Genomic DNA, 25,657 nt, shown 5'->3' with positions numbered 1-25,657 from the left:
CATCACACGCAGCACCTTGCAGGGCATGAGGGCTTATCCCAGTCCTCATTTCCATGTTGCCCCCAGAGCTGCATGGGCTGTACAAATCCCACCCGACCTGCCCAGCAATTCGGTGGGCCAAGAAGCAAAGCTGCCCGTGCAGTGGGAGGGCAGTGTGGGAACCCAGCAGTGATGCCAGGAGAGGCTGCAGATGGACTACAGGTAATGGGGAAGGTGGGCTCATGCCCTGGGAGCTTCCCCTAGAACATGAGAACACGTTCCCATATCCCAGGAAGGACTTGTGGAACTGAGACCAGAGGAGGCCACCAAGTTGGTTAGAGGGATGGAGCACCTCTCCTAAGGCTAAGAGAATTGGGAATGTTAAGGCTAGAAAAGGCTTCAAGTGACCTAATTGTGACCTTCCAGTAACTGAAGAGAACTTATGGGAAATATGGGCCAAGACTATTTACACGGGCATGTAGTGACAGGAAAAGGAGGAACAGATTCAAATTTAAAGAGAGTAGGTTTATATTAGAGATTGAGTGGTGAGGCACTGGAACAGGCTGTCCAGAGTTGTGGATGACACATCCCTGGAAGTGTTCAAGGCCAGGCTGGATGGAGCTCTGAGCAACCTGGTCTAGTGAAAGGTGTCCCTGCCCATGGCACCGGGGTTGGAGCAAGACGATCTTTAAGGTCCCTTCTATCCCGAGCCATTCCATGATCCTGTAATTCTATAACTCTGTGATTCAGGGCAATTAACAGAATTAAACCAGCCGTTTATTTAATTCAGCATGATGAAACCTGAGCACAGCAAAGGTTTACCAGGGGGAAGGCGATCACCCTTTCTACCGCGTCGGCCTCCTCCTGCACAGGCACTGTGCCCGCGCTCCCCACGGCGCCGCGCTTCCCCCCAGGAATGCCGTGCGTAGGCTGAGGCCTCCACGGACTCCGGGCCGCCCCCCGAGCCCCTCGGGGGGCAGCGGCAGCACCAGAGCAGAGCCGTGAGGGGCCACGGCTCCCGCCCGCCCTCCAGGGGAGCGCTGCCAGCGCGCACGGCGCTCCGCTCCGCCGGGCGGCGGCTTGGCCTCGCCGGCTGCCGTAGCGGGGCTGGCGGGGCCGGGGCCGCCCGCCCGCGGGACTTCCGTGCTGCTGTGGCCGGGCCGCGCCGCTCGGGGCCCGCCATGGCGCAGCACGGCCCCAGCGTCACGCTGTCCCTCACGCTGCCCATCACCTGCCACATCTGCCTGGGCAAGGTAACGCCGCCGCTGCCCGGCCCCCGCGGGCCCGCGGTGGGTGCGGGGGGCAGTGAGGTCCGGCCGGTGGCGGCAGCTCAGGGGCCCCGCCGCGGCTCGACGCTCTGACCCTCGCCGGGGTTGTGTCCTTTAAGGCTCCGGGCGGGGAAGGAAATCTGTGTGCGGGCCGTTCCCGGCAGTGGCACCCTCGGGATGTTGGGAAGCGCGCGTTGTCCCGGCGGGAGCGGCCCGGGAGGTGTTGAATGGGCCGGGGGGGCTCAGGTACGCGGGTGTGCAGCTCCCCAGGTGCTGGTGCTGAAGTTTGGGGGTTTCTCCCGGTACCAGTAGGATACTCTGTTATAAAATGCTCGGGGAGCTTGCGTTTGAGTGTGGTGCTGTGTCGCGGAGGACAAGTGAAACAAAGAGGGAGTGTGTAAGCAAGGAGGTTTAAAAAGTGTTGAGCAAAACTGCAGCAGTCTGAAGAAAAAGTTTCCGTTTCCTCTCTCTGACCCTTTCTCAGTTCCTTTCCCTTCTCCCTCGGGAAGCAGAGGGCTCTTGCTAGCCTGTTCTTCTCTAAAAGCCCCAGAGCTAATTTCATGGCTGTCACTAATTGCTTCTCAAATTCTTTGCGCATTCCTTACTACTCTTTTTTTTTTTTTTCCTCGTTTTCTTTTCTTAAAGCTCAACAATAATTACAAGGGGAGACGTAGCCTTTTATGTTTGTTCTCTGGCATTTATCCTCTGGTTTGTTTTTACCTCACCTGTCCTTTACTCCCAGACCTTCTCTGTTGGAGTGATAACAAAAGAGCAAGCACATTTGATGTGTGAAGTAAGTGTGTAGCACTGGTAGTGAAAGTAGTCAGACGTCTCCCTTTTCTTTTGTCTCATAGTTCTAACAGTGTGTTACTTTTAGAAACCGTGTTTACTCGTTTCTTGGCTTTTTTTGTGGAAGCTGAACAAGACTTTCTGGCTGTTGTCCTGTTACTTTTCTTTTTCTGTTTATCTGTCTAATGGAAATGGAGGAGAACCCAAGTGTACTCTGCATGTAATGCAGCGTGGATACCTTTCACTCTGCAAAAAGTGGAAGGAATGACAGGAGGAGACTGAAATTAAACTGACAAAGATATTTGCTATTTGAATCCATTTCTCGTTACTTTCTGATCTGAGCACTTAACATTTTGGTTAGGAATTCATTCATATCTTGCTGTAAAGCCACGGTGTTATTCCAAGCCACTATTTCATACTTTCGCTTCCTTTTTAGATGTTCCTGCGTTTGTACTGCAAGAGGCTTCCACCCTCTTCCTTGCTGTCTTGCACTGAGATAATACATTCACATATATGAATGAGTTGTGAATCCATTGGTGATGCATGTGATAAAGATATTTGAATGCTTTCATTTTTAGACGTGTAAATCTAATTAAATTTTGGCAAAACTGACAGCTCTGACTGCCCTTTCTTTTTGATAGACATCTTTGTCTCTAGCTTGGAAGTTCATTGAAAAACTTCACCAGAAAAACCCATTTTCTTAGGACTAAGGTTAGAGGAAGGAATTTGTTTAGCTTGAATTAGGGAAAAAATCTTGTCAGTTTTTACTATCTCTTGAGGGAAGCAGGGAGTATCATGGAGGGTTGACTTAATCTGATATTTCCGTGGTTTGTAGCATAGATTTCAAATCAAATGGAAGGCCCACCCTAAACTCAAAATGTGTCTCTTGCTATCCCTGCAAAATTTGCAAAGGTCTGACTGCAAGATAGGAACTATTCACTGAGTATTATGGTAAGAGGATAAAAAAGAAGATATTGCAGAGAAATTCTTTCAATGAGTTGGACGCTCATTGTTTTTAATGGAGCTGAAATCTTGGGCAGCAGGGACATATCAACCCATTTTGTTAATGTGAGCAATGTCAGAAAGTATATTGGCAAGATGTGCAATTTAAAATAAGAGTAAATTGCTTGGATCAATTTCATGTTTGTTACCTGAATGTTCTTTTGGTACACTCTGGGCTGTCTTCTAACATACCTGTATTTTTTAGATAGCAGATCAGGAGCCATCTGCTTCAGACTGTTTTACTTGTCCCAGGATGTCTGAAGATGTCTCTTGTTGGTTTTGGTCTCAACAGGTTGTTTGGGCTCGAGACACAGTTCTGTGTTGGTTGAAACACTGTCGGATGTCTGAGGATTGGTTCTCTGATGTGTGTCTGATTTTCCATGTGCCTGCTCCCCCATTAGTGCTGCCTGAAGGACCAGAAGTGCCTTCAAAGTGAAGTAGATGAATACAGGATTGGATGTGAATCTGCATAGGAATGGCATTATGTTGGAGAGGAACATTAGGAAATTGCTCAAAATCACTGAGCTGATCAAGCCTTCTGAATTAAACTATAGTCTTTCTAGACATTATGGTCAATGAACGAACTGGAACTGTGCTGTAATTCAAGTAAAATGCTTTTTTAGTAATTGGTATGTCCTGATCCCCCACCCCCTCGGCTTGTCACAGTTAGCGGGAAGGGCAGTGGCACCACCAGCCATGGTGTGACATTTCTATAGTGGCTTTTGCTCTTCTGGTGTGCCTTGCTTTGTGTGGATCCTGAGCCAACTAAAGTGTAAAACCCCAGCCCTGAAATGAAACTTGTAAAGGTGTGTAAATCAGAAGCACTGTACCCCGGAGAGTAATAAATGTGACTTACTATTTTGCTAGAGATATGGAGTAATCATTCACATGCAAGAAGTGCGCTTCTGTGTCATGTTTGGGGTAACTGAGGGTCTCTTGCTCCCTGGGGGGAAAACCTGCACTCATGAAATGTCTTTTCCTGTTTGGATTATTTTATGTTATTCTGCTCTGTATCTTTTCATCACCATCCATATAACTATTCTCAGGCTGCTTCACAGTAAGAAAGAAGTATGGCTAGAGAAAAAGTCTTTTTTTTTCCCGCTAGCTGCAGGTGAGAAGGCTCTTTTTCTTATAAAAGAAAGCAATAAGTAACAGGATTTTTTAAATTAGAAATAATGGAAATATAAATGTTTCCAAAGCATTGGTGTGCTAATGCTTGCAATAATCATAAAAAAAAGTCTTCTTAATTAGAGGTGAAAGTTCAATCTCTCTTTGTTCATACTTTTAGTAACTTGAGTTTTTGTTTATGTATAGATAACTTCCTTTGACTCTCTCTCAGGATTGTCATATTGGAGGTGTTAAAAATACTGTGAATCCTGTAAGGTAACAGAGGCATAGAGAGTGAATTGGAGAAGAAGGTAACAGATCTGGGCCTTAATTCATATCCATGAATATTTCAGTGGTTAAACAGTTGGGATTTAGCTCGTGCAATGCTGATCATATGGGTACAATTGCTACAGGACACGTCTGGTCTTCTGGCCCAAGTGGTTACTGACTGTCCTTTCCAGGTGCTTGCTTCTCTCTGCCAACATTTCATTTTTCCTTTTTAGTTTGACTACTTTACTAACAGAATGAAAGAGGAACATCTTGAAAATGATGAGGAACTTCATTTAAAGATGAAGATTTAAAGATGAAGATTCTCTTGAACTTAGGTTTTAAGTGCAGTACAGTAGAATTTACAACAGTGTATTTTCTGACACTTCTGTGTCTAAGAATAAGTTTCTTGGAAAAAGACGGGAGTGAAGGAAAAACAGTTATTTAAGACCCCTAACACAAATGCTAATGTTAACAAGTAAGAGATTCGAGAGTGTGTGTTACAGTAAGCTGTAGCCAACTGCAGTAAGGCATTAAGTCTTTTTCTTCTTTGTCATATTTGGTCCCTCTATGCACATTTACTTTCAATCAGGGTTTATAGTTAAATGACAAGAGAGAATAGTGCATTGTCATTAATATTTTCTAAAAGTTTGTTTACCCTGCTGTTTTGGAAGGGGAGGGTAAGCTTGAAAGAATCTATGTCTGATTGGAATATTTAATCCTTCAGTTAGCTGCCCCATTCTTGGCTAATGACTTATTTAGTAGCAATGCATATCTAGCAGGAGACTTGAATTAGTGATTGCTGGTTCACATTTCAGCTCTGTGGTTTTGGCCCTGATCCTTTTAAAAGCTGCTTTGCATGAAGCTGATTATCCGCAGGCTAAAGTTAATCTGTAACACTTTATGTTCCAATGATACCTCTTCCACAGCAAAGTGTTGGATGGTGCCAGTAGAGATCCCTCCGTGCCTCACTTTTGAAAAGGCACCTACTTTGATTGTGTTCTGCCTTGGGAGGAGAATGCATTTCCCTGGAGTGGCTTGCTGTAGTTCATGGAGGTTGTGGGGTAAAGAAAAGGTGCTGCTGCCCCTCTGGTTATTAACAAGCTCTTGCAAACAAGGACCTTAGTTCTGCGGAAATTGTTATACCTTTGGTGCCTTTAATAAGAGGGAAATCTGGTGTTGTGAGTCAGGAGATTGCTTCTAGCTCGCCCTGCAAAACAATAGTGTCACTTTCCTGCAAGGCCAGACTTGCACTGAGAGATGGGGTTGTGTATTTTTGTATTTTGTTGCTCAAAGGAATTTTTAGATATTCATAGAGTCTGTTTGTTTTTTTTTTTCTTTTTATTTCCTCTTTAATGCTAAAAGGTCCGTCATCCAGTTATCTGTGTGAACAACCATGTTTTCTGTTCCATTTGTATTGAAGTGTGGCTGAAGAACAATAATCAGTGCCCAGCTTGCAGGATTCCCATCACACCTGAAAATCCCTGCAAGGAGATTATAGGTAAGGACAAGTTTAGGCTTTGAAATAACTTTCTGGTATTTAATGCTGGAGGAGATTTCTTTGAGCCCAGAAATGCCTAGATACCTTTTCTTCTGTGTGTTTTTTACCAACATCTAAGGAAGAATTAACTGAATATTTAGCCTTGTAGCTATTAGGGATGTTGCTGGAAAGTTCCAAACACGTTATGTATATTAATGGCTAGATTATCCAAACACAATAAGTACCCAATGGCTCTAATTGTTTTTAAATCTTGGTTGGATGGTGCCTTTAACTGAAAATTGCATTAAAAATGCATTCTTACCTATACATTGCAACCTGTTCACCTAAGAGACCAGCAATTATCTCAGAAGTAGTGTACTTCAATCCAGAATCTTGAATGAGTATGCGGGTTTTTTTACTTGTTTATTTGTTTTGTTTTGTTCATCACTTCCTCCTTTTCTTTTTTTAAGAAAATTACCCTTAGCATAGAAATAAGACGAAGCTACAATAACAGCATGAGGCTCTTAACTTTGCCAGAGCTAGGAAATACTGCAGTCTTTATTTGACATAAAATATCAGCCCTGCTATTTCGTTCTAAGAGAAAAATTTATCTGAATAATCTCACTTTAAAAACTTACTTAGTACAGTAACTCGTACTAATTAAATGTATGTTTGATACCCTGCCCCTTTCCTTCAGCTCTGTTTTTTTAGTATGGTCTTAAATAACATAGGATTCTGTTAAGGAAAAAATAGTTAAAGAATGTAAAATTTTCTTCCTGTTGTTAATCAAGATTTTGACTTCTAAACATTACTAGTAGGTACTCAAGTTGAACCTGTTTCGAAAGTGAAAGGACTTTAATCTTCCATGGTAGCCAATTGGTCCAGTTTAGCTTTATTTGTTGTTGATAATATGAAAAGTTGTATAAGGTGGATTACTGATATTGAATTGACTGAAAAGGAAACAGTATCAGTTCTTCTTTTATCCTATTGTTGCTTTAGGAGGAACAAGTGAAAGTGATACTATATTTAGTCCAACAGTCAGAAAACACCTACGTAAAGCAAGACTTGAATTGCTCCACAAAGAATATGAGGTAAGGACAAGGGGGACTGTTGTGACTTTCCAGATGAACTGCAGCTGTTAAACTACAACATACAAATGGTCCTTTTGCTTTGAGTCCTGCTGTTTCTAATTTGAGTAAAGGTGTATACTGTATCTACATGAAACTCAGTTGCATTAAAATGCCACCTTTTGACTAAGGTTACAAGAGAGCATTTGCTGGTGCTGGAAGTGTCCCACTGAAGCCATGGTAATAGTCTTTCTAGACAACAGGTAGCCAAGTACAGCCAATTCTTTCGTTTTGTGGGAATTTGACCCCCAGGTGATATGGCAGCATTTTCTTTATGCATATTAGGTGGAGGGAACTTTTTGGTTTGTCTTCAATACCAACACAGACATTTTCTGAAATAATTCTCTGTTGCTCAGAGAGACTAAATTCTGTCTTAAAGAATACAGCTCACTGTAACCTTCTGGCATAGGTTAATTTTTAGCGTTATTGGTTTATTGTTTTCTGAAAGTGAGTAAATGCTTGAAAGTAGAGCTGAATGCTCCAATCTCCTGCTGGAAAAATACTCTCTTGGGAAGAAGATGGAAAGCTGTTAACAGAAAATGTGCTTAGTTTTTTTTTTCTCAGCTGTTGTTTCCTCAGTAGCAGCAGTGTGAAGACATCACATATTTTTGAAGGAAACCTAGAGAGGAGAATGAGGGAAAGGAAATGGACTCTCTATATCCTTACCACTGGGGAAGTAAGAGCTGTCTTTTATGACAAGCTTGCCCATAGCTCAGGTTCTTTTAGTCTCTCTGAGAGGAGTAAGGAAAAGATGCTTCCTGCCTTTCTGTTGAATCAACTCAAAATTCATACAGCTAGGATAACATAAATTTCTTCTAAGAAACCCGCTTATTTTGAAATGATTGTTTTCATGGTGGGGACAGGGGCAGGCATGATTATTTGTGAAAATATGCCTTGGATTTATGTAAATGCTGTATATGGCCTCCTTAAGTAGTCTTACCATGAGCAACTCATACACGTGAATTGGTAAACAGTGTAGAAGACATGTTTTCAGGATAAATTATTTCTTTTATCCCTTTAACAAGAGGCTTTGGAAGGTTTTTGGTTCCCTGTGGCTTCAGACTAATACAGCTAGGAGCTTTGTTCTTTGCATTTTGAGAGTCTTCCCTAAGATGTTGCTGCTTTGGTGTAGCTCGAGAGGCCTTTTCCAGGCAATGTTCTGCCTGTTTTGAATTTGGAGACTTTCAGCATCCCAACATGTGACGTTTCAGAATAATAGGAGAGAAACACTCTTAAATAACAGCAAATGAGTCAGCAGAGGACGACCTTAAGAACACTCTTGATACAGGAAATCCTCCCACAGAGTGCCCTAATAATAGATTCATGTTGCTGAATGCTTTGAAGCTTTTGGTCTGCTCGACAGTTTGTTCAGGGTCCTTTATGTAGTCAAGGGATTCCCTGCACTAAAACCTTCAGTATGCTTGAGTGTGCAGGTTGATTAAAATCCTGCCTAAAGCACAGTACATGAGCGTACTTAAATATATGTGTAAGTGAAGGCATGCATCTGGGCTTGCCAAAACCCGTGTTTCTAAAGTGCTATGGGAACTTGCCAGTATTATTTAATTAATCTCACAAATTATTTTAATTCCTCTGAATTTATGACAACTTTAGGATGAAATAGAATCCCTGCAAAAAGAAGTAGAAGATCTGAGAGGTAAAAACCTCAGTTTACAGATACAGCTGAAATCTCTTCTGGATCCTGCGGCATCAGCTTTATCTTGCCAAAATGAGGAAACTAGCCAGTCAGCAAATGAAGCAAGTACCAGTGGCCCAGAAGCCCCAGAGGAATGGAGCAAAAAGCTGAAAACTGCCAGTGATATGTGCGAAAAACTGATGGATAATGTGGACAAGCTAAGGGAGGTAATAAATGTAACAAACACATTTCTTCAGCTATTTTGTAGTGTAACTGTTTTGTGTTAGTTAAATGGGAGTAAGAGGTACTGTGACCTTCAGGTACTTCATAGATCTAGAAGAAGGAGGAAAAATATTGAATTCCAGTGACTGTTGGCGTATCATAGTATTTCCATATAGCCCTTGCAAGTGTCAGATGTTATTGCTTGTTCCAGTGAGTCCTGTATGTGACTCTTACTCAACTCCTCTGTCACTCTATGACTGGGTAATTGGATTATAGTAGCACTTGTCGACAGTATTGATGACCAGATTTTTCAGGCTTGCAATAATCTATATAATATATCTATTTTGCAACATTCAGTGGGCAAACACAGTATAGTTGGCTAAGGCAGATTTTGCACTATTGCCCTCCCTGCTAGCCGATATTTTTGGTGCAATTTGCTGAGGCAGAGTAACTTGACCCTTTGACTGAAAATAGACAAGCTTCAGCATTTTATGACCAGAATATCCTTTACTGGAAACCTGCAGACTTTTTATACATCTTGATGTAATACAGAAGTAAATCTGATACTGCAGAAGCAAGGATGAAAGAGATAGGCATGTCAAAAAAACCTCTAAATAAATAGCTACAGGCACAAGTAAGATCACCTTAAACATTGAAGAAGAGTGAAATTTCAGATTAATTTGAAATCAAGGTAGAAAAAAATGGACTTGTATTTATTCAAAATGCTGCCTTGATTTCTTCTATTAACAATACTGGGTTACTTCCTGCAAAAGTGAAGTGTGGTGTGTTTAGGACTTTTTAAAAAAGTTTTAGCATTAATAGTGTTCACACTTTTTCTGTGCTATAGACTTGGAGGCACACATTGTGCTATTCTGTTATTTTGTTAATGTGACACTTCCAGGACCCCAGGAGCTTCAGATTCACTTGTAGGTGGCAAAATAGGATTCACAGCAAGAAGTTCTTGTCTGCCTATATTTTTGTTAGGTTTGTTTTCATCAAGTTAAATTGTACTGCCTCTTTCTTTTTTCTCTTTTTCTTTGGGATGACTAAGTTTTTAACTTTTTTCCCTAGGTAAGTAAAAAGAGCACTGTAACAGGAACTGAAGAAGGGGTTTGCTTGGATATTTTTTCAGTGTAACTTTAGCCTTAGCAAGAGAAGAGATTTAAGTGTATGAAATCTCTGAATTTGGTGAAGAGTTAGAAAAAAATAGAGGCTTAGATAGGTTTTAAGGAAGAATTCTTAAACTGTTGTCATAGAATCATTTAGGTTGGAAAAGACCGTTAAGATCATTGAGTCCAGCACTTTTTTCCCATCTGTTCCCTGTCCAACAGCTGCTCAATTCCATAAGTACCTAAAGTCAGTTGGCTCTGGCAGACCTTGTCTCACTTGTCGGCGTGCACTGCCCATCCCTATTCTGAACAACAAGACATCTTTCCCATGCCCACACTGTCTGGAACCAGAAACCTTCTCCCTGAAAGTACCTGACCCAGGAGTTTCAACCAGACAGCACTTCCCAGTTAGACAAGATCCCTCAGTAAATGTGGTTGCCACCACTTTCTTTTTCAAATCTAGACTGAATCAGGAAATAGCAACCACCTTTATCATTTAATGTTCTAGAGCAGACAAATATAGGAATGCCCAAATAATGCCCATTATTACTTTGAGTGGAGTCATAAAAGCTATGGGAGTGGTGAAACAAACTCCATGGGAGAAAGCCTAGGCTAAGTACACTCATTAAAAATGCAGTTACATTAACTCATTAATGTAGACATTGTGCTATAAGTGGGGGTCCCTTGCAGATTACTGACTTGGAGGGTAGAGCACTAGAAGAAGGACACCAGAGGGGTTCAGTCCCACCTTTCCATGTGCCACATGGATGCCTTGCCTATCAGTGCTACACAAGTAATGAAGTTTTTTACTTTATTGTGTAGCTGGGGGAACTGTGTTTTTGGAAAGACAGAAAGGGCTTGGCCATGTTGTTAAATGGTTTGATGATGCTTTGGAACTAAGCGCTCCTGAATTCTCATTCATTGCTTTCAGGATAGTTTTTTGTGCTTTTATTTTTAAATATCAAGTAGTTGACACTCATCCCTGGGCTCACCCTTCCCTTCTTTGCCATAAGTCTCTAGCTATTCTTTCTGTACTTAGGAATATTGTTATGTTGGGGATAGGAGGTGTTTGTTTATATTTTTCTGCTCCATTTCTCCTCCCCCTCACCTGGAAAGGTTGCTAGGGGTATTTGTATGACCATTTAAAGTTCTCTGCCTCTCTTCTTTCACTGCTTGATGCTTCTGAATAAGTACATTTCACTCTAAGCCCAACTGCATAGCTCTTTCTTCAGATCTAGCTCTAGATCATACTTTTATTATGCAGTGGAAGCGTTATCTAATTGAGACTATGAATTACAAGTCCTGGACTGGTGGTGCTGTTTTTAGCATAGGGAGATGGAGCAGACTCTAGGAGGTGCAAAGAGTTCTGCTTGTTGGGATAGTGGCATTCGTTGTTCTGAAACATGGTGGCAGGAAAACTTCTCTCTATATGAAGTGTATTGTTAACAAGGGTGAGCTGAGCTGAGAAGAAGGAATTGACCTCAATTCAAGGAGTAAGAATGGTTGTGAATCAGGAATCTTAATCAGAATGTCTTGGAAGAAAGTGAAGAAAGACTGCAAATAGCTTGTCATAATGGATTTGTATCCACAGGATAACTATGCTTTAAAAACAAGCCAAAAACCCACAAAGTAATCTTGCTCTAATTTGGAATGGAGGAAGCTGTTCAACATAGTTTTGCTGATACCTGCACATTGTAATGTTAATGTACTTAACGTATTTAGTCATGTGGAAAAAAAAAACATGGAATTGCCATTAGGACATCTCCTTAATGACTTTCTGTGCTAACTAACATAGCTGTGTTTATTTCCCTAGATAGGACACTTGCAATGTATTTTGGGAATATAAATAAAAAATGTCTGTTCGCTATTCAGTTTTGCAAACCATTTCCCATGGTGATTTTTAAGTGGTGTCCCTGTCTGAAGGCTGTTTCCTGCCTGCACATTTCTAGTTCTGTCTCTTTAAAAAGGAGAAACAGCTTGTCCTATAAATATTAGAAGTCATTTCTGTTTCACTGTATACTTATTTTTTTCCTTTTCTTTTCCTTAGGCAAATAAGAAACTGAGTGTGGAAAACAATAGCCTTTTAAGAGAGAATTTGCGACTAAAAGCTGAAGTTGATAGTAGATCACCCCAAAAGTATGTGAATATTTTAAAAGCTACTATATTTTATTTATAGACTGTTTAACTGTTGTAGGCCTGTTTAACCTAAAATTGTGGTGGTGTACATGGTGTTGCATATGTGTCTTCAGGTATACTTTGGAATTTTTATCCTCATGGACTTAGGTGAAAAATGAAACTTACAAAATAGCAGCAAGTGAGAAATGCAACTTAGAGAATCACAGCAAGCCCACAGTGAAGGAATATGACTTGACTACAAATGCTGTTCCTTTGTTACGTGGCCAGGATTGAAGTACTGGATTTGTATTGAAACACTGGATTTGTGTCTGGGCAACACATGCAGAATTGAGCTTCTGGAGCATGAGAACATTCTCAGAACTGACATTTATGTTTAATAGTCTGTTTTAAACAGTTATAACACCAACAACAATACCCTCAAAAAGCAAAAACTGCACCATACTCATTAGAGCTGTGTTCTAAGGTGCCTCTTCTTGGGAGGACTTTGTGAAGCAATATATTGATTTTTTGAAGTTCTTTTCCTTTCTTTCATTGGTTTTCTACCTTTATTCTCTCGTTTGTTTAGATATTAAAAAGCTGGTAGCTATATTGGCCAAAGGTTTATACAGAGCTTTTGAGGAAGGGGATTGGGAGGCACCTAGTAATGTGAAAAGAAAGTTCTCTGGATTTTGTTCTAGTTCTGGCAACATGCCTGCTGGAAGAGGAAATTCATCCTTGTAGAAGAGCTTACTTGCCACACTGCTTGTTATTAGAGACAACAGGAAAGAAGATGCATGATCCTTGTGCTGTGGATACATGAATGTACATGAAAGTACATTATGCCCTGATGACCCCTAATAAGATAGAGCCCTGTTTAAGGCCATGGCAATGGCTTTTATGGCATGGTGTATCTTTTCCCATAAGACTCAAGAGTGAGTTGGCAAGGATGGCAAACTTAAAAAGTAAATAGATATAACTAAATGAATCCTAGAAAAGAAAATCTAGAAGACACCACATAATCTAAATTGATTTTTACTTTTCTGATATCAGGTGAACTCCCCAGTGGAAACAATTTCCCTTTCTTATAGCTTGTGCATGCTTTACCGTGGTTGCCTAAAACAATGCTGTCACTTTTCTGCTTTAGAAGCCCAGATATAGCCAGATGTGATTACAAATTGACCAGTGTCAGGGTCTGTCTTGCAATCCAGATACCCACTAGATTGGCCTGTCTGTGTCTCTGCTATTATTTTTTTTATAATTATTTTTTAGTCTTCTGAACAAATGTCACATTCTGCCCGCCTATTGGGAATTTTCTTTGGCCTGTGATAACTCTAGATCTGTGCATGGGATTTAGGGCATTAATTGAATCAGGCTTAAACCGGGCTAGGAACAGTTCAAACACTTCTGGAGTTTGTATTTCTGTACCTGAGTCTGCTGTATTGAGTCTTGTCTTTGCTTTGAGCCCAGTGTGTGCTACAAGAATTTAAGTACATTCAAGGAAAAACTTGTCCTGAAAAAAACCCTTCAGCACAATAAATTTAGCAATTTCGATTCATCCAGCCTATACCCATTCATTCCTCATCACATCTTAAAGATTTAATTTGTCCAGGTCTTCTAGATACTTTTGACTTGAGAGAAAAAGTAAACTTGTGTTTATTTGGTTTTGCTCTGCACTCGAGAATCTCCAGTGTTTATGCCTTTCTGAAGTCATAATGCTTAGAACTGGTACAAGACTACAAGAAGTCTTGGTAGCACTAACGAGAGCAGAAAAACTGTCTTCTGTCCTCTAAAACATATCAATATCTTGCAATACCTTTTTTTGTTGTTTCCTTTTACATGACACTTCTAGCACAATGGCCAGTACCAGTTTTGCCAGATTGCTATTTAAAAAGTTACCTTTCTTACTCATTTTGCATTTGTGCTTTTAGTGTCCCCTTTCAAAATGGGAATTAACTCATTTATTGGCTTTCTTTAGGTTGATGTTTTGATGCATATCAAACTCTATTCTTTCAAATCCCAGATACATCCTTCAGATGGTGAGAAATCTCTCCTATCTTAATGTTGTTAGCATAATTTTTAAGTTAACTTTCATCCTTTTGGTCATTAGTCTGGTCAATATCCAGATCAGACCTAACATCAAGACATTTTCTAAATATTCCTTCAGCTCTGATGGCAAACTTTGATAATATTTAAAGGGTCTTTCAGCTAGGCTTAACAGTTTGAACAGGGCTTGGAATAGATAGGGTTTTTAACATGCCTATAAAATCAGAATTGAAAGCATAGGTATCAGAGCCCAACAATTTCACTAGAATTAAACTTCTGTGCGAGTACATGGATTTGCAAGTATAGTTGTTCCTGTGTGCTTTATTCAGAAGTTTTCAGAATGTAATTTTTGCAAAAGTGTCTGAGTAGGTCTCTAATGTAATTTAGAATAGCTACTGAATTGGATTTTTGTAATTTAGTGTCACCACTGTTGTTTCATTTTTCATATAGTCCTTAGCTTCAGATTCTCAGGTACCGATTCATGTTTAAACAAATAACTAAAGTAACTAAATAAAAATGTTATCAAAATATTTTGTAAAGGTTTTGTCAGTATTCAGTCCCTGTGTATCCCAACTGTAGTTCATTTTGTGCATGATGACACTGGAGCTAAATAGCTCAACATAAATTGTTTTAGTGGACTTTTCTTTACAGAAGAGGGAACACTAATGGCAGGTGAATGATCCCTTTGTAACACAGACTCTTCCTCTTACATCACAGGGAAAAGTATAATTAGTCTCCTTCAGTGGTCAATAAAAAACTTTCCTTTTATCATAGACTTGGATTCTTTTTTTCTTTGTTCTTATCCATTAAAACCTGCTGAAAAATGTCATGTATGTCAATATAATCGATATTTCAGCCATGTCAGGAATTTTTATACATTTTTTAAACTGATGATGTTGATTTATTGATTAGCTTTTTATTTTTTTCCTGAAAACATTTTTGAGACTAGACCTTCACCAGAATACCATACCATCATATAGTTGGGACACAGGTCTGAAAGGCAAATGAGGGTAAGTTTCTAGCTCTGATTCTTGCCAAAGACCTGCATTAGTGCTCCATTTCTCAGGCAAATCAGGCTGATTTGTGGTTGTTGTTTGTTCTTTCTTTACCTTTTCTCCTGATAAATTTTCAGTGACTTCCACTTTCAGGATACAGAACAAAAAAACTTCTGAAACTTAAGTTTTGCAGGATAATAAAGCCCTATTACTTCCAGCTCTACTTGAAATAGAAAACTGTTAGGTCTGTTGGCAGGGCGCAGTGGATCTAAAAGCGTTTTTGGCAAAGGGATGTTTGCTTTTTACCTGAAGGAAAATAACTAGCAAGTCCATCTACTCCAGGGTATAGTGTATTTTATGAATGGTTAGATTCAAATCGTTTTGAACCAGACTTCTAGGCTTCCTAGGAGTCTTTTCCCTAAATATTTAATTCCTTCTGCCAGTTAAAATCCCAGTCTGCAAAACTATCTGTAACATGCATAAAATTGTTGCATTATCTTTTTTCTCTGGTTTTGCAAGTTGTTTTATTGTTGCCATTTAAGGAGGGAGGAGCAGTTCTTCAGTTTTACTGTTTATCTTGTCTAGATTTGTGACTTCAGGTACACTGGTATCTAAACCTGTTGACCTGTTGATTTTCTTCGTCATTCTTTACAACATTAAATTTGTACCTAACTCAAATATTTCTGCACATACCAGACTAAAAAATTCAATCTCTACTTCACCAGACCTATAAATAGGCTTCTAAAAACCCATATCCAGAGGGTAAGAACATTTGCTGTCTTCCCTGATAGAAAACTGGGCTATGGTCTCACCTCTGTAAGTTTGCTGGTCCAGAGGAGTGACCATTTTTGAAGACTAGCTGCAGTGTGGCCTTAAAAGTAAAGTAGAGGAAAGTAGCATATAAATAGCCTTCAAATGAGCTCTGAGTTCTTGAGTCATAGCATTAAATCCTAGGAAAGTGCCCACTTCAGGCATGAAGATCTAAACCTTAGGCAGATGGGTAAGGACATTCAGATCACATTCTGGTTTTGTGAGGTTTCCAGGAGGATTGGGGTTTTTTTAGTAGTTCTGAAATAATTCTTTCTAGCTTTGGCTATTTGCTGACCCTGGTGATAATCTGCCTTTCTTACATGGAAAATCAATGATTCACTGATAGATGTTAAAATGCTTGGAGAGGCTTTGGATATTTGTCTAAATTCAGCCAATTCCCTTCATGAAAGGGGAAGCTCACTTCAAAGAATGAACCTGACTTGTCTGTTCCCAGTGGACAGTATGTCTTGACTTTTTGTGGGTTTTGGGGCTTTTTTGCTTGCTAGGAATAGGCCCGCATCTGGCAGTAATGCTTTTTTTAGTTCTGATGTCTATGCAGATATGACACACTTTTAAGATAGTTGTATGAAACCTGGGATGTTGCCAAGATGTTTCTGCAGATCACCTTTCATAGGTGATATAGAGGGGAATTGCAGAACTGGTACAACTGGTACATGATACCACCAAAGAATTGTAGTAAGTAGTGGTTCTTTCAGCTGGTGTGTTCTTGAATTCCCTCCCTTTCTTTCCATCTAACTGCAGAACCCAATGGAAAATGTGTATCTAAATGATGGGGATGGGTTTGGTTGTACACTCTGGCATTGCCCTAATCTTAGACACTAATAAGCCCGGAGCGTACCTTGTCATTTTCCACTTTTCACCTTTTGTTTCCTTTGGAGGATGCATCCTGAACTGCAGGGTGGTCCCCAGCCTGGGCCATCAGGTGATTAGAACTGGGGAGTCAAATTCCATAGCACCCTTGCAGCCCCAGTCTTTGGGAAGTGGTTATACAAGAAAACTGTCCATTGCAGCTGCTTGCTATCCAGAAAGAGAAAAGTTTGTTTGGGGTTGTGTGGTTTTAAACTGACTCACGGGCTCAACCAGACAGACGTGCTGCAGTCAGTGGTCACTGATGTGTAAAATAAAACCTTAAAGCTGAATTTGCAGAACTGATAGGTAAGAAGAGAAGGAAGAAAAAACTGAAAAAATTGTTCTTCAACCTCACCAACAGTTTCTAAATGGACTTCTTCAGAAGTTGTTGTGGTTTAACCCCAGGCAGCAACTTAAGCCCCACACAGCCTTTCACTCCTTCCCCTTTTGGGGTAGAGAAGTGGAGAAGTAAAAGTGAAAAAACACATGGATTGAGGTAAAGACAGTTCAGTAGGGAAAGAAAAGCTGTGCCCAAGCAAAGCAAACCAAGGGATTCATTCACCACTTACCACAGACAGACAGGTGTTCAAATGTCTCCAGGAAAGCAGGTCTCCGTCTGTGCCTAACAGTGACTTCAGGAAACAAACACTGTCACTCAGAATATCCCACCTTTACTTCTTCATTTCCCAGCTTTTTCCTCTGAGTGTAATGAGTTAATGGTCTGGAATATCCCTTTGGTGTGTTGGGATCAGCTGCCCCAGCTGTGTCCCTTCCCAGTTTCTTGTGCACCCCCAGCCTTCTCACTGGTGGGTTAAGAGGCAGAAGATGCCTTGTAAGAACTGCACAGGAGTTGCTGTTAAACTGCACAGAAGCTGTAAGAAGTTGTTCTTACAACTGCACTTTTGTATGAATGGCGCAGGAGTAACTAAAACAGTCCCTGTGTTACCAGCATTGTTTCCATCACATATGCAAAACATAGTCCCATAGTAGCTACTGTGGAGAAAAGTAACTGTATCCCAGATAAAACCAGGATAGGAGTACTCAAACATAACTGAGGGAGCAGTTGTGGAATAATGCAAAGGAGGGTGACTCCAGCAATGTTGGTTATTCTTGCTCACTATAGGTGAGGGATGACTGCAGCTTTCTGATTGGTGTCAGGTTAGAATCATGCTGGACAAGAAAGGGACTCTGACTGAAGAAAGGTCCTGAAATATGAGCTTGAAATGTTCATCTAGCCATCCAGTGTCACTTCAGACACTATAACATGTACACTACTGTTCCTGCGGCTGGTAGCTGTGATACAGGGTCTGTAGATTCATCCTTCCAGAGTGATATGTGGGAGCCAGCAGTCATGTAGAAGACTTTAGGTGATGTAAAATATTGTTAGATGTCTGTGTTAAGGATCCAAATCCCACTTGAAATGTGTTCCTGTTCACTTTATGAGTGATGATTTTGTTTTTCTGGGCTTGCAGTTTTCTATACGAAGGATGTACTTGAAATGCAGTGAGATCCAAAGTCGTTGTTTCAGTGATACAACTAAAGAACAAGACTCTAACATTTAAAAATCTGTCCATGTATGAGAATATGGCTTTCCTTTTGGTATATGTGTGCTCTTTACCACATGTATACTAAATACCTTAACTTCTACCAAAGAATTCATCACCTTGTTACCAAGTGTGAAATAATTCAAAGACTTCAGGAAATGTAATTTATCTGGATTGTCAGGTGAATCTTAAATTTATTTTCATGTAACTGTACTGCATTCTGTTACTATTGTCATAAGACCATAATTTTTTGACTATAGCAAGGCTCACTGTACATCTGAAGGGAAAAAAAAAGAAAAAATCTCTTACAAGTGGTTTGGTTTGGGGAGATTGGGAGGGTTCTGGTTTCTTTAATCAAAATATGAATGTTTTCAAACTCTCTTCTGGCTTGCTAGATCAGTCACTTAAGTACCTATATCTGGAGTAATTGGCTGTCTTAAAAATCTATGTCCTTAAAATTTAGGAAATAAATGTATAGAAGTCTTTAAGCAGGAGCAGAAAGCAAGTACTGTTCTAATGCCTAACTGCAAAAGTAACTTTGTAGGCAGCTTGTCATAAATTACATTTCTGAAAACCAAAATTCCCAAGCACATCCCTCTGCAACAATTAACATATTAGTGATGCTATTTGCCTTTGAACAACATACTGTATTTTTTTAACCTGAGGACACTTGTTATAAAAGTTACACTTGAGAATACAGTGCTTCCTCATAAGCAAATCTCAGGCTGTCACTAATGCTATTTGCATTAAATAAACATATTACACCATTCTTCCATTAAAAAGGAATTACCAGGTATGCATATAAATGTAAACATGTTTTCATTTTTATGTCAGCATGTCTGTTAGAGGAGACTCCAGAAAATCTTCCTCGTTTTACAAAAGCATTTTTCCCTCTCTGTCACTTGGCTATTCAGCTAAATTGTATTTTTGTGTCATCTTTCTGTCTTTTATTAGGGAATATAGGGTTTGCTCCTGTAAGACTGTGTGAATAAGTCTGTTAGAGAAAGGCAAAATAAATACCTCTGGATCACCTTAGGAAGTGGGAAAGCTCTTGCTTGGGCCCTGCTGTGCCACAGTGACTCTGTCCGTATCAAACTAAAATCTGTGTTCCTTTAACTGGAGGAGAAAATAAACCAAAATGTGTTGTATATAAGGATGGTCGTTTCATGTAACCCCCTTCCCCTGAAAATATAATGGAAACATTCTTGAGCTGTGATTCTTCTTTTCATAGGGGAGAGAGAAAATCTTCTGTGCCTTTTTTCCTATTTCCCTCTTGTGTGCAGCTAGAAATGGACCAACTGCTATAAGCAGTTGGGAAAACTTGTTTTCCAGAGGGCAAGCAAATGAAAAATTGTCTGTCTTCTTTTTTTTATGAACAGGGAAGATAACTGGGTAGAGATCCTGTGGAGGTGAAGGGGTCCTTGCCTCCATCAAGTTTCAGTCCAGCTAGCTTCTTTTGAGGAAAAAAGAAATCTTACTAAATATAAAATTTCTACATTGCCATTTCTTGTCTACAAGGAAGTGAATGGTACACACCAAAACTGTGTGAAGCTTTAGGCTGATCTAATTTAAAAAGTGGTCTGCTAGCTGTGACAGAAGTGACTTAGACTGTTCTGTAAATCTTATCCATCACTGAACCACCTACACCAAAGTCTTCAGAGTTCTTTAAATATGCAGAAGCAGTTAAACAGTGAAATATATCAGTAGATCTGGTCACTCCTGCCCAATTTTTTGGGGCTTATGATAGCCCTTATTGCTTTCCCCAGCTGTCCAGTTAATTGTATTGCAGTTGTCAGCATAGAGCAGCTTCCTGCTGCTTCGAGCTCACAACTTGAAGAAGCAGAATGTGGTTTGATTGTTTGCTGGAAATGCATGCATGTATCCATGGCTGTTTTGCCAGCATAGTTGGAGGCCACAGATACCCACCTTCAGATTTCACTGATCCAAGGGTTACAGTGGGAGCGTTTTTTGAAGAGATGAGCTAATGGAATGGGGAAAATGGAATGGAAATTCAGTGTGACTCTGAGGGAGAGACAGGCAGACAAACAAAGAAAAAGACAGAAATTTCAGGCAATGTTTAAGCTGAAAGAGTAAATAGAAGCCTGTGCTGTAACACGGAGCTGCAAGATGGAAAATGGAAACTCAGTGTAGGCCCACATAGAGAATTATCCTTTCTTTGTGATATAAATAAAACCTTATTTGTCAGAGTTGCAGGGTGGCTGCAGGTCCTTCCCTCCTTTCTAATAATATCAGAACTTTAATTGTTTTTTCTTTCTGTAAATTGAAAGCCTTGGATGCAGCAGGGAATTCCCTGGTGCTCACCTGTCAGTGACAGGTTAGAATTAGTCAGGGCATATAGCTGAAACTTTCACCTGCCCTCTGGGGAAGGTCAGTCTTGAAAGCTGGTGGAGGATGAGCAGAAGGCAAGTCTGTATCTTGGCAGTTGAAAATGTGCTCAAGCTGGAAACCCCATGAGCAGACAACTTTCACAAACCACAAGCAGCAGATTTTTGTATTGGAGTTAAGACAGAAATCAGATTGTTCTGGTTGTAAAGCTCAGAAAAGCAAGTAATTCAAAGTGGATATGCCATCCACAGGATGGGTGAGGAAAAGCTGTATATCTAACGGGAACATAATTGAAATTGTCTATGTAAGTATTTAAACCACCTCAAAGGACTAATGCAATTTCAGCATTTCATATCAGCATTTTGTTTTTGACAAGGTGACATTGTGAAAGAAATGTATTGTAAAACACTGCTGTACTGTAGGAAAATGATTGAATGTAAATATTTCAAGATGTGGACCACTGTTCAAATGTTATCATAAATCTTTGCCATTGTTTTAGGGGATAATTCTTCATGCATATTTGAGTTGAATTGATAGAACCAGCCCCTGGAAGGGTAATCTGCTTGTTATTGCCTTGCTACCACTAATACTTTAATTTTGTCTTTTCATGTATCACCTCCACCTGTATGTTATTTGTGATGATTTCAGGGGTTTTTTTTCATAACTAGCAGAGAGAAGTTCTTTTGTTTTCAAATTAACAGAGTGTTTAATAGCTTTGTTCTGTCTTGAAATGAGCTTGTAAACCTTCACAAAAGTGTCTTTTTCCAGCTTAATATTTTCTTTCTTTTTTATTGCAGGTTTGGTAGGTTTACAGTAGCTGCACTTCATTCCAAAGTGGAACAAAGTGAACGTGAAATGAACCGTCTGAAAAAGGCACTGGAAAGAAGTGATAAATACATAGAAGAAATAGAGTGTCAGCTTTTACAGCTGAAAAAGGCAAGCAAAGGAAGCCAGACAGTGAGTGCTGTTAGTGAGAGAGTGCTTTCCACAGATGCTGAAGGAGGTGAGAGCAGTGAAGATACAACATGTTTGAAAACCCAAGCTGAGGAGAAAAAGGCTTTGAATACCAGTCAGAGTCCTGACAGTCTTGAGCAGCTGACAAGTGGTGGAACTTGTTTAGGCTCTTCTAGTCAAGATGGCTTGAACAGCTCAAATACTCAGTGTGCCCCAAAGAAAGAACTATTTCCAGGATGTCACAGGGTTCTCCTGGATGAAAATAGTACAAATATGGATGCCTGCTTAGAAGACCAGTGGAATAAAATTGAGGAATGCACCCCATACAAAGATGAAGAACTTTATGATCTTCCACCACCATGCACTCCTTTTCTGTCTCTCAGTCGTCTTCAACTGAACACTCCTGATGGAAAAGAAAATGCAAGAAAACCATCAACATTCCTGAGAAAACTGAAATTTGAAGGGTTTCATGACACTTCAGATGATTGCAGCAAAGATTCTTCTGAGCACAGCACAAGCAGCTGTAATAGTGAAAAGAAGCTGAACTGTTTTACTGCAGGAAAATCAGGGGTTTGGGGCACCTGCCCAACAAATTTTGCTGAGAACTTAGATTTTGATGGATCAGAGCAAAATTCTGTAGCTGGTCAGTCAGATGAGACAGCAGCAAAGTCCAGTGATAAAACAAGTTCTTGCTTACCTAAGAGGTTGCATACTCTCTGCTCTTCCGAAATGAACCGCACAAGAACCTCCAGCGAGGCCTCTATGGATGCTGCCTACCTCGATAAAATTTCTGAGTTGGACTCAATGATGTCTGAATCAGACAACAGCAAGAGTCCTTGCTATAATTTCAAGTCATCTGATATTGATGGTTCTTTAAAATCAACAGAATGCGCTAAACTTCTGAATGGAACAGAAAAGAATCTGGAAGAGATGAATGAGGAGCAGAGTATGAAGTGTCCAGAGACAAGCGATCTGGTAGCTGACAGAACGGGCTGGAAACCTGCTATGTTTTCTAACCTCTCCCAGTCTGATGTAGATATGAATGATCACTTTCCACTGTTTACAGGCCAAAATGTAGTGGCTACTGATGCCAAACCTCCAAACTCTTTATTTCAAAGGGACTTTTCCCCAAATGTACTGTTCAGTAACTCACAAAGGTTATTTGAGGAACAGAAGTTTGGTTCAAGTTTTTTAAAGATGTCATCTGATCTTCAAAGTCAGATTAATCCTCCTTGGGTGTCTTCCTTTACAGCTGAAAGGAAAAATAAAAATGTCAGTCAGTCAACCAAGAGGAAAATTCAAAACAGCCTTTCCAGTGCTAGTCCATCAAAAACCACCAAAAACTGATTCTGCTTAGGAAATCAAACGTGACTCAAAGTTGTAAACCTGCAAATGTTTAATATTTACAGGTGAACTTAATTTTTAATGACTTCCATGTAGTTCTGATCTTGTTGCTTTCAACTATGTGAAAACTGAGCATTCGCCTGCCCATTGCAAGCTCTTTCCCAAGGAAGAACCATCCCAGATTCTTTTGACTGGGCATTTTATTTACCTGGGGGCTTGGGAGTTTTTGATGCTCTTTAAGTTATCAGATTACATGCTCTTCCAATTGTGAGCGCAGCTAATGGCTCTTTGACAGTTCTAAGTGGTCTTGTCAAATTAGTCATTTATGCAAGAATTAGTTTTAAAGGTTACATTTCCCATTCCTAAAGATTACATTTTGTGCATGTAAGGCAGCTACTGGCCATATATCCTATGGATTCATGAAATTGCTATAAATTAATGCCAGTTTTGCCATAAAACCTGCCTCCCAGAGGAAATGTTTCTGCTTAGACTATTTCATAGCACTGTACTGTACTGTTTTAAGTGGGTGTAAGGTAGCAGCCCCTTTCTTTTCAGGGTCACAGCACTTCAGTTAGAAAACATCACTTTTAACACTGTAATTATGGCTTGTCTCTTTTTGAAGTTAAGCACAATTTTTAATTTAGTACCCAAAAATCATTGTTATTCTAAATGTGCTTAGTATGCCTGTATAGACCATAAAAATGGGTTTGTATGCTAATGATTTGTTTACCTAATGTGCACTGAACATCTTACATTAATACTGTACCATTTTACATTAATACTGCATGCTTTTCTATGTGAATTGAATAAAACATGTTATAAGCACTGTAATCCTTCATGTTGCCTCAAATATTGAATTAGCAAAAAAAAAAAAAGGGGGAAACTTTTCCCCTAATTTGGAAAATACATATCTAAGTTTTGTAAAGCATAAACCTGAGCTTATTCACAAAAAAAAAAAAATTTAAAGATCTCCCTTCCTCCTCCTTGTTAGACATAGTACCATTCCAGTGTCAGCATCGATGCGGTTGATGGAAATGGCTTTCAGCCTCTCTGGAGGTGACTCTTCCAGAAAGTATTGCATAGGTCAACATAATGTGATGGCCTGCTACAGGCAGGAGACCTAATTAAGCAGCAGAGCAAAATTGGTTTCTTTGCATTATTGTGTTTTAAGTTCTTTTTAAGGCCATATTTAATTACAAGATGCAGAGGGGTTTTTTTTCCTATATAGGACTCTGATGGCATTTCTTAGAAACAGACGTCCTCGCTCCATCAATACCTATGATATGAAAAATCCATATGCTGCCTTTTGTCCCTTTGAAAAGAGTGATAGCCACTTGGAAAATTTCAATGGACTGGCTCATCTTGTAGAGTTAGGTTCTGTAAGCTGTTTGAACAAGAACTATGTGATGCCGATTTTTGCCCCAAAAGGCGAGAAATTACTGCTTAAGAGACTCAGTCAAATAAGCAGGAGGTATTTTATTACGACGTCGGAGAAATCCTAAAATGGGATTTCTGAATCTTTACAGCAAAAGCGTACCTTTTTATACAATTTTAGGTTTGGGATTACATCATATTCATGCATATACATATGGGGAGTGGTGTAGGTGGAGCGTGGGCAGGGACTTCTCTTTTGAGGATCTTCTCAGGGGTCATTCCGGTCGGCCTTCATCAGCTTCGAGGAGTCTTCCTCTTTAAACTTTTGAACCTCTCCCCAAATTTGGTCAATTCCCGGTGTAGTTGGCTTAGTCTCCAGGCCTTGGCAGGGGTCTCAGGGTCAATTTGACATGTTGGCCCTAAACGTGCCTTACCCAGCAGTTCTTCTTGGCTCTGAAATGCACTGAACTTATCACTGTCTGTCCTTATCTCTTCCCTGTCATTGTGTTCCACACCTTACCCAATTTATTGCTCTATGTGATTTCCTAACATTGAATATTTCCCATAACTGCTTTATATTCTATGCTTTAACCCATCATCTCTTGAAAGTAACTGTTTTAGGGGCTTCATATGCCTCCCATTGTAATGTGAGCATGCATTTGTGCAATTGATGCGTTCATTCTGAACTGGGACTTTTCTTTTTTGAGCTTTACCAAAAAATCATCATTCAAGCCATACATGCAGTCATGAAAACTCAGACTGCAAACAGTCCAGTGTTTTGTGGTGACAGGCAGGATGGCATTGTGTTTGCATATACTGCTTTCAGTATACCACCTGAATTTTTAATCTTCACAGAAAAATCTAGTTGTTCAATTTTAATATATATTTCAGAAATTAGGGAGGTCTCAAAACCGAGTCTAAGTTATCTGTTACTTGATTTGACAAGTTTTACTAAGAGCCAAAAAATGGTGCCTTGCTTCAACTCTTTGGGAGAAGAGACAAACACTTTATTAAAACATCCTTGTGTTACAGAGCAATCACAAACACACACTAAGTGCTGTGTGTTGTGGGTTTGTTTCATTTTGTGAATTTATGGACTTAATTTTACACTCTCATTTTTCATGTTTCACTTCCAGCTACAGAGGCATGAATACAACTGGTGTCATGCCTGAAATCAAACTAGAATAAAGGAGTTTTTTTTCATGTTACTCTTCCTTTGAGCAGGAACACCACATACAGGCTTGCTTTTCAATACAGATGTTTTGACCACACATGTCTT

General features: G+C 39.9%; 1 protein-coding gene across 1 annotated transcript; it reads left to right on the top strand.

Annotated features, from left to right (window-relative positions):
• Positions 1–1,100: 1,100 nt before the first annotated feature.
• OBI1 (ORC ubiquitin ligase 1) lies at positions 1,101–23,835 on the top strand. The gene is made up of 6 exons (XM_066571517.1): positions 1,101–1,232; positions 5,778–5,913; positions 6,892–6,983; positions 8,631–8,879; positions 12,031–12,119; positions 21,504–23,835. Exons 1-6 carry the CDS (start codon positions 1,161–1,163, stop codon positions 23,005–23,007), a joined length of 2,142 nt encoding a protein of 713 aa, XP_066427614.1. The 5' UTR covers positions 1,101–1,160; the 3' UTR covers positions 23,008–23,835.
• The last annotated feature ends 1,822 nt before the right edge of the window (positions 23,836–25,657 follow it).

This window comes from Molothrus aeneus, chromosome 2, assembly GCF_037042795.1.
Source record: "Molothrus aeneus isolate 106 chromosome 2, BPBGC_Maene_1.0, whole genome shotgun sequence".
Lineage (NCBI taxonomy): Eukaryota > Metazoa > Chordata > Aves > Passeriformes > Icteridae > Molothrus > Molothrus aeneus.
Note: the sequence above shows the minus strand (reverse complement) of the source record. Positions and strands in the feature narration are given on the sequence as shown.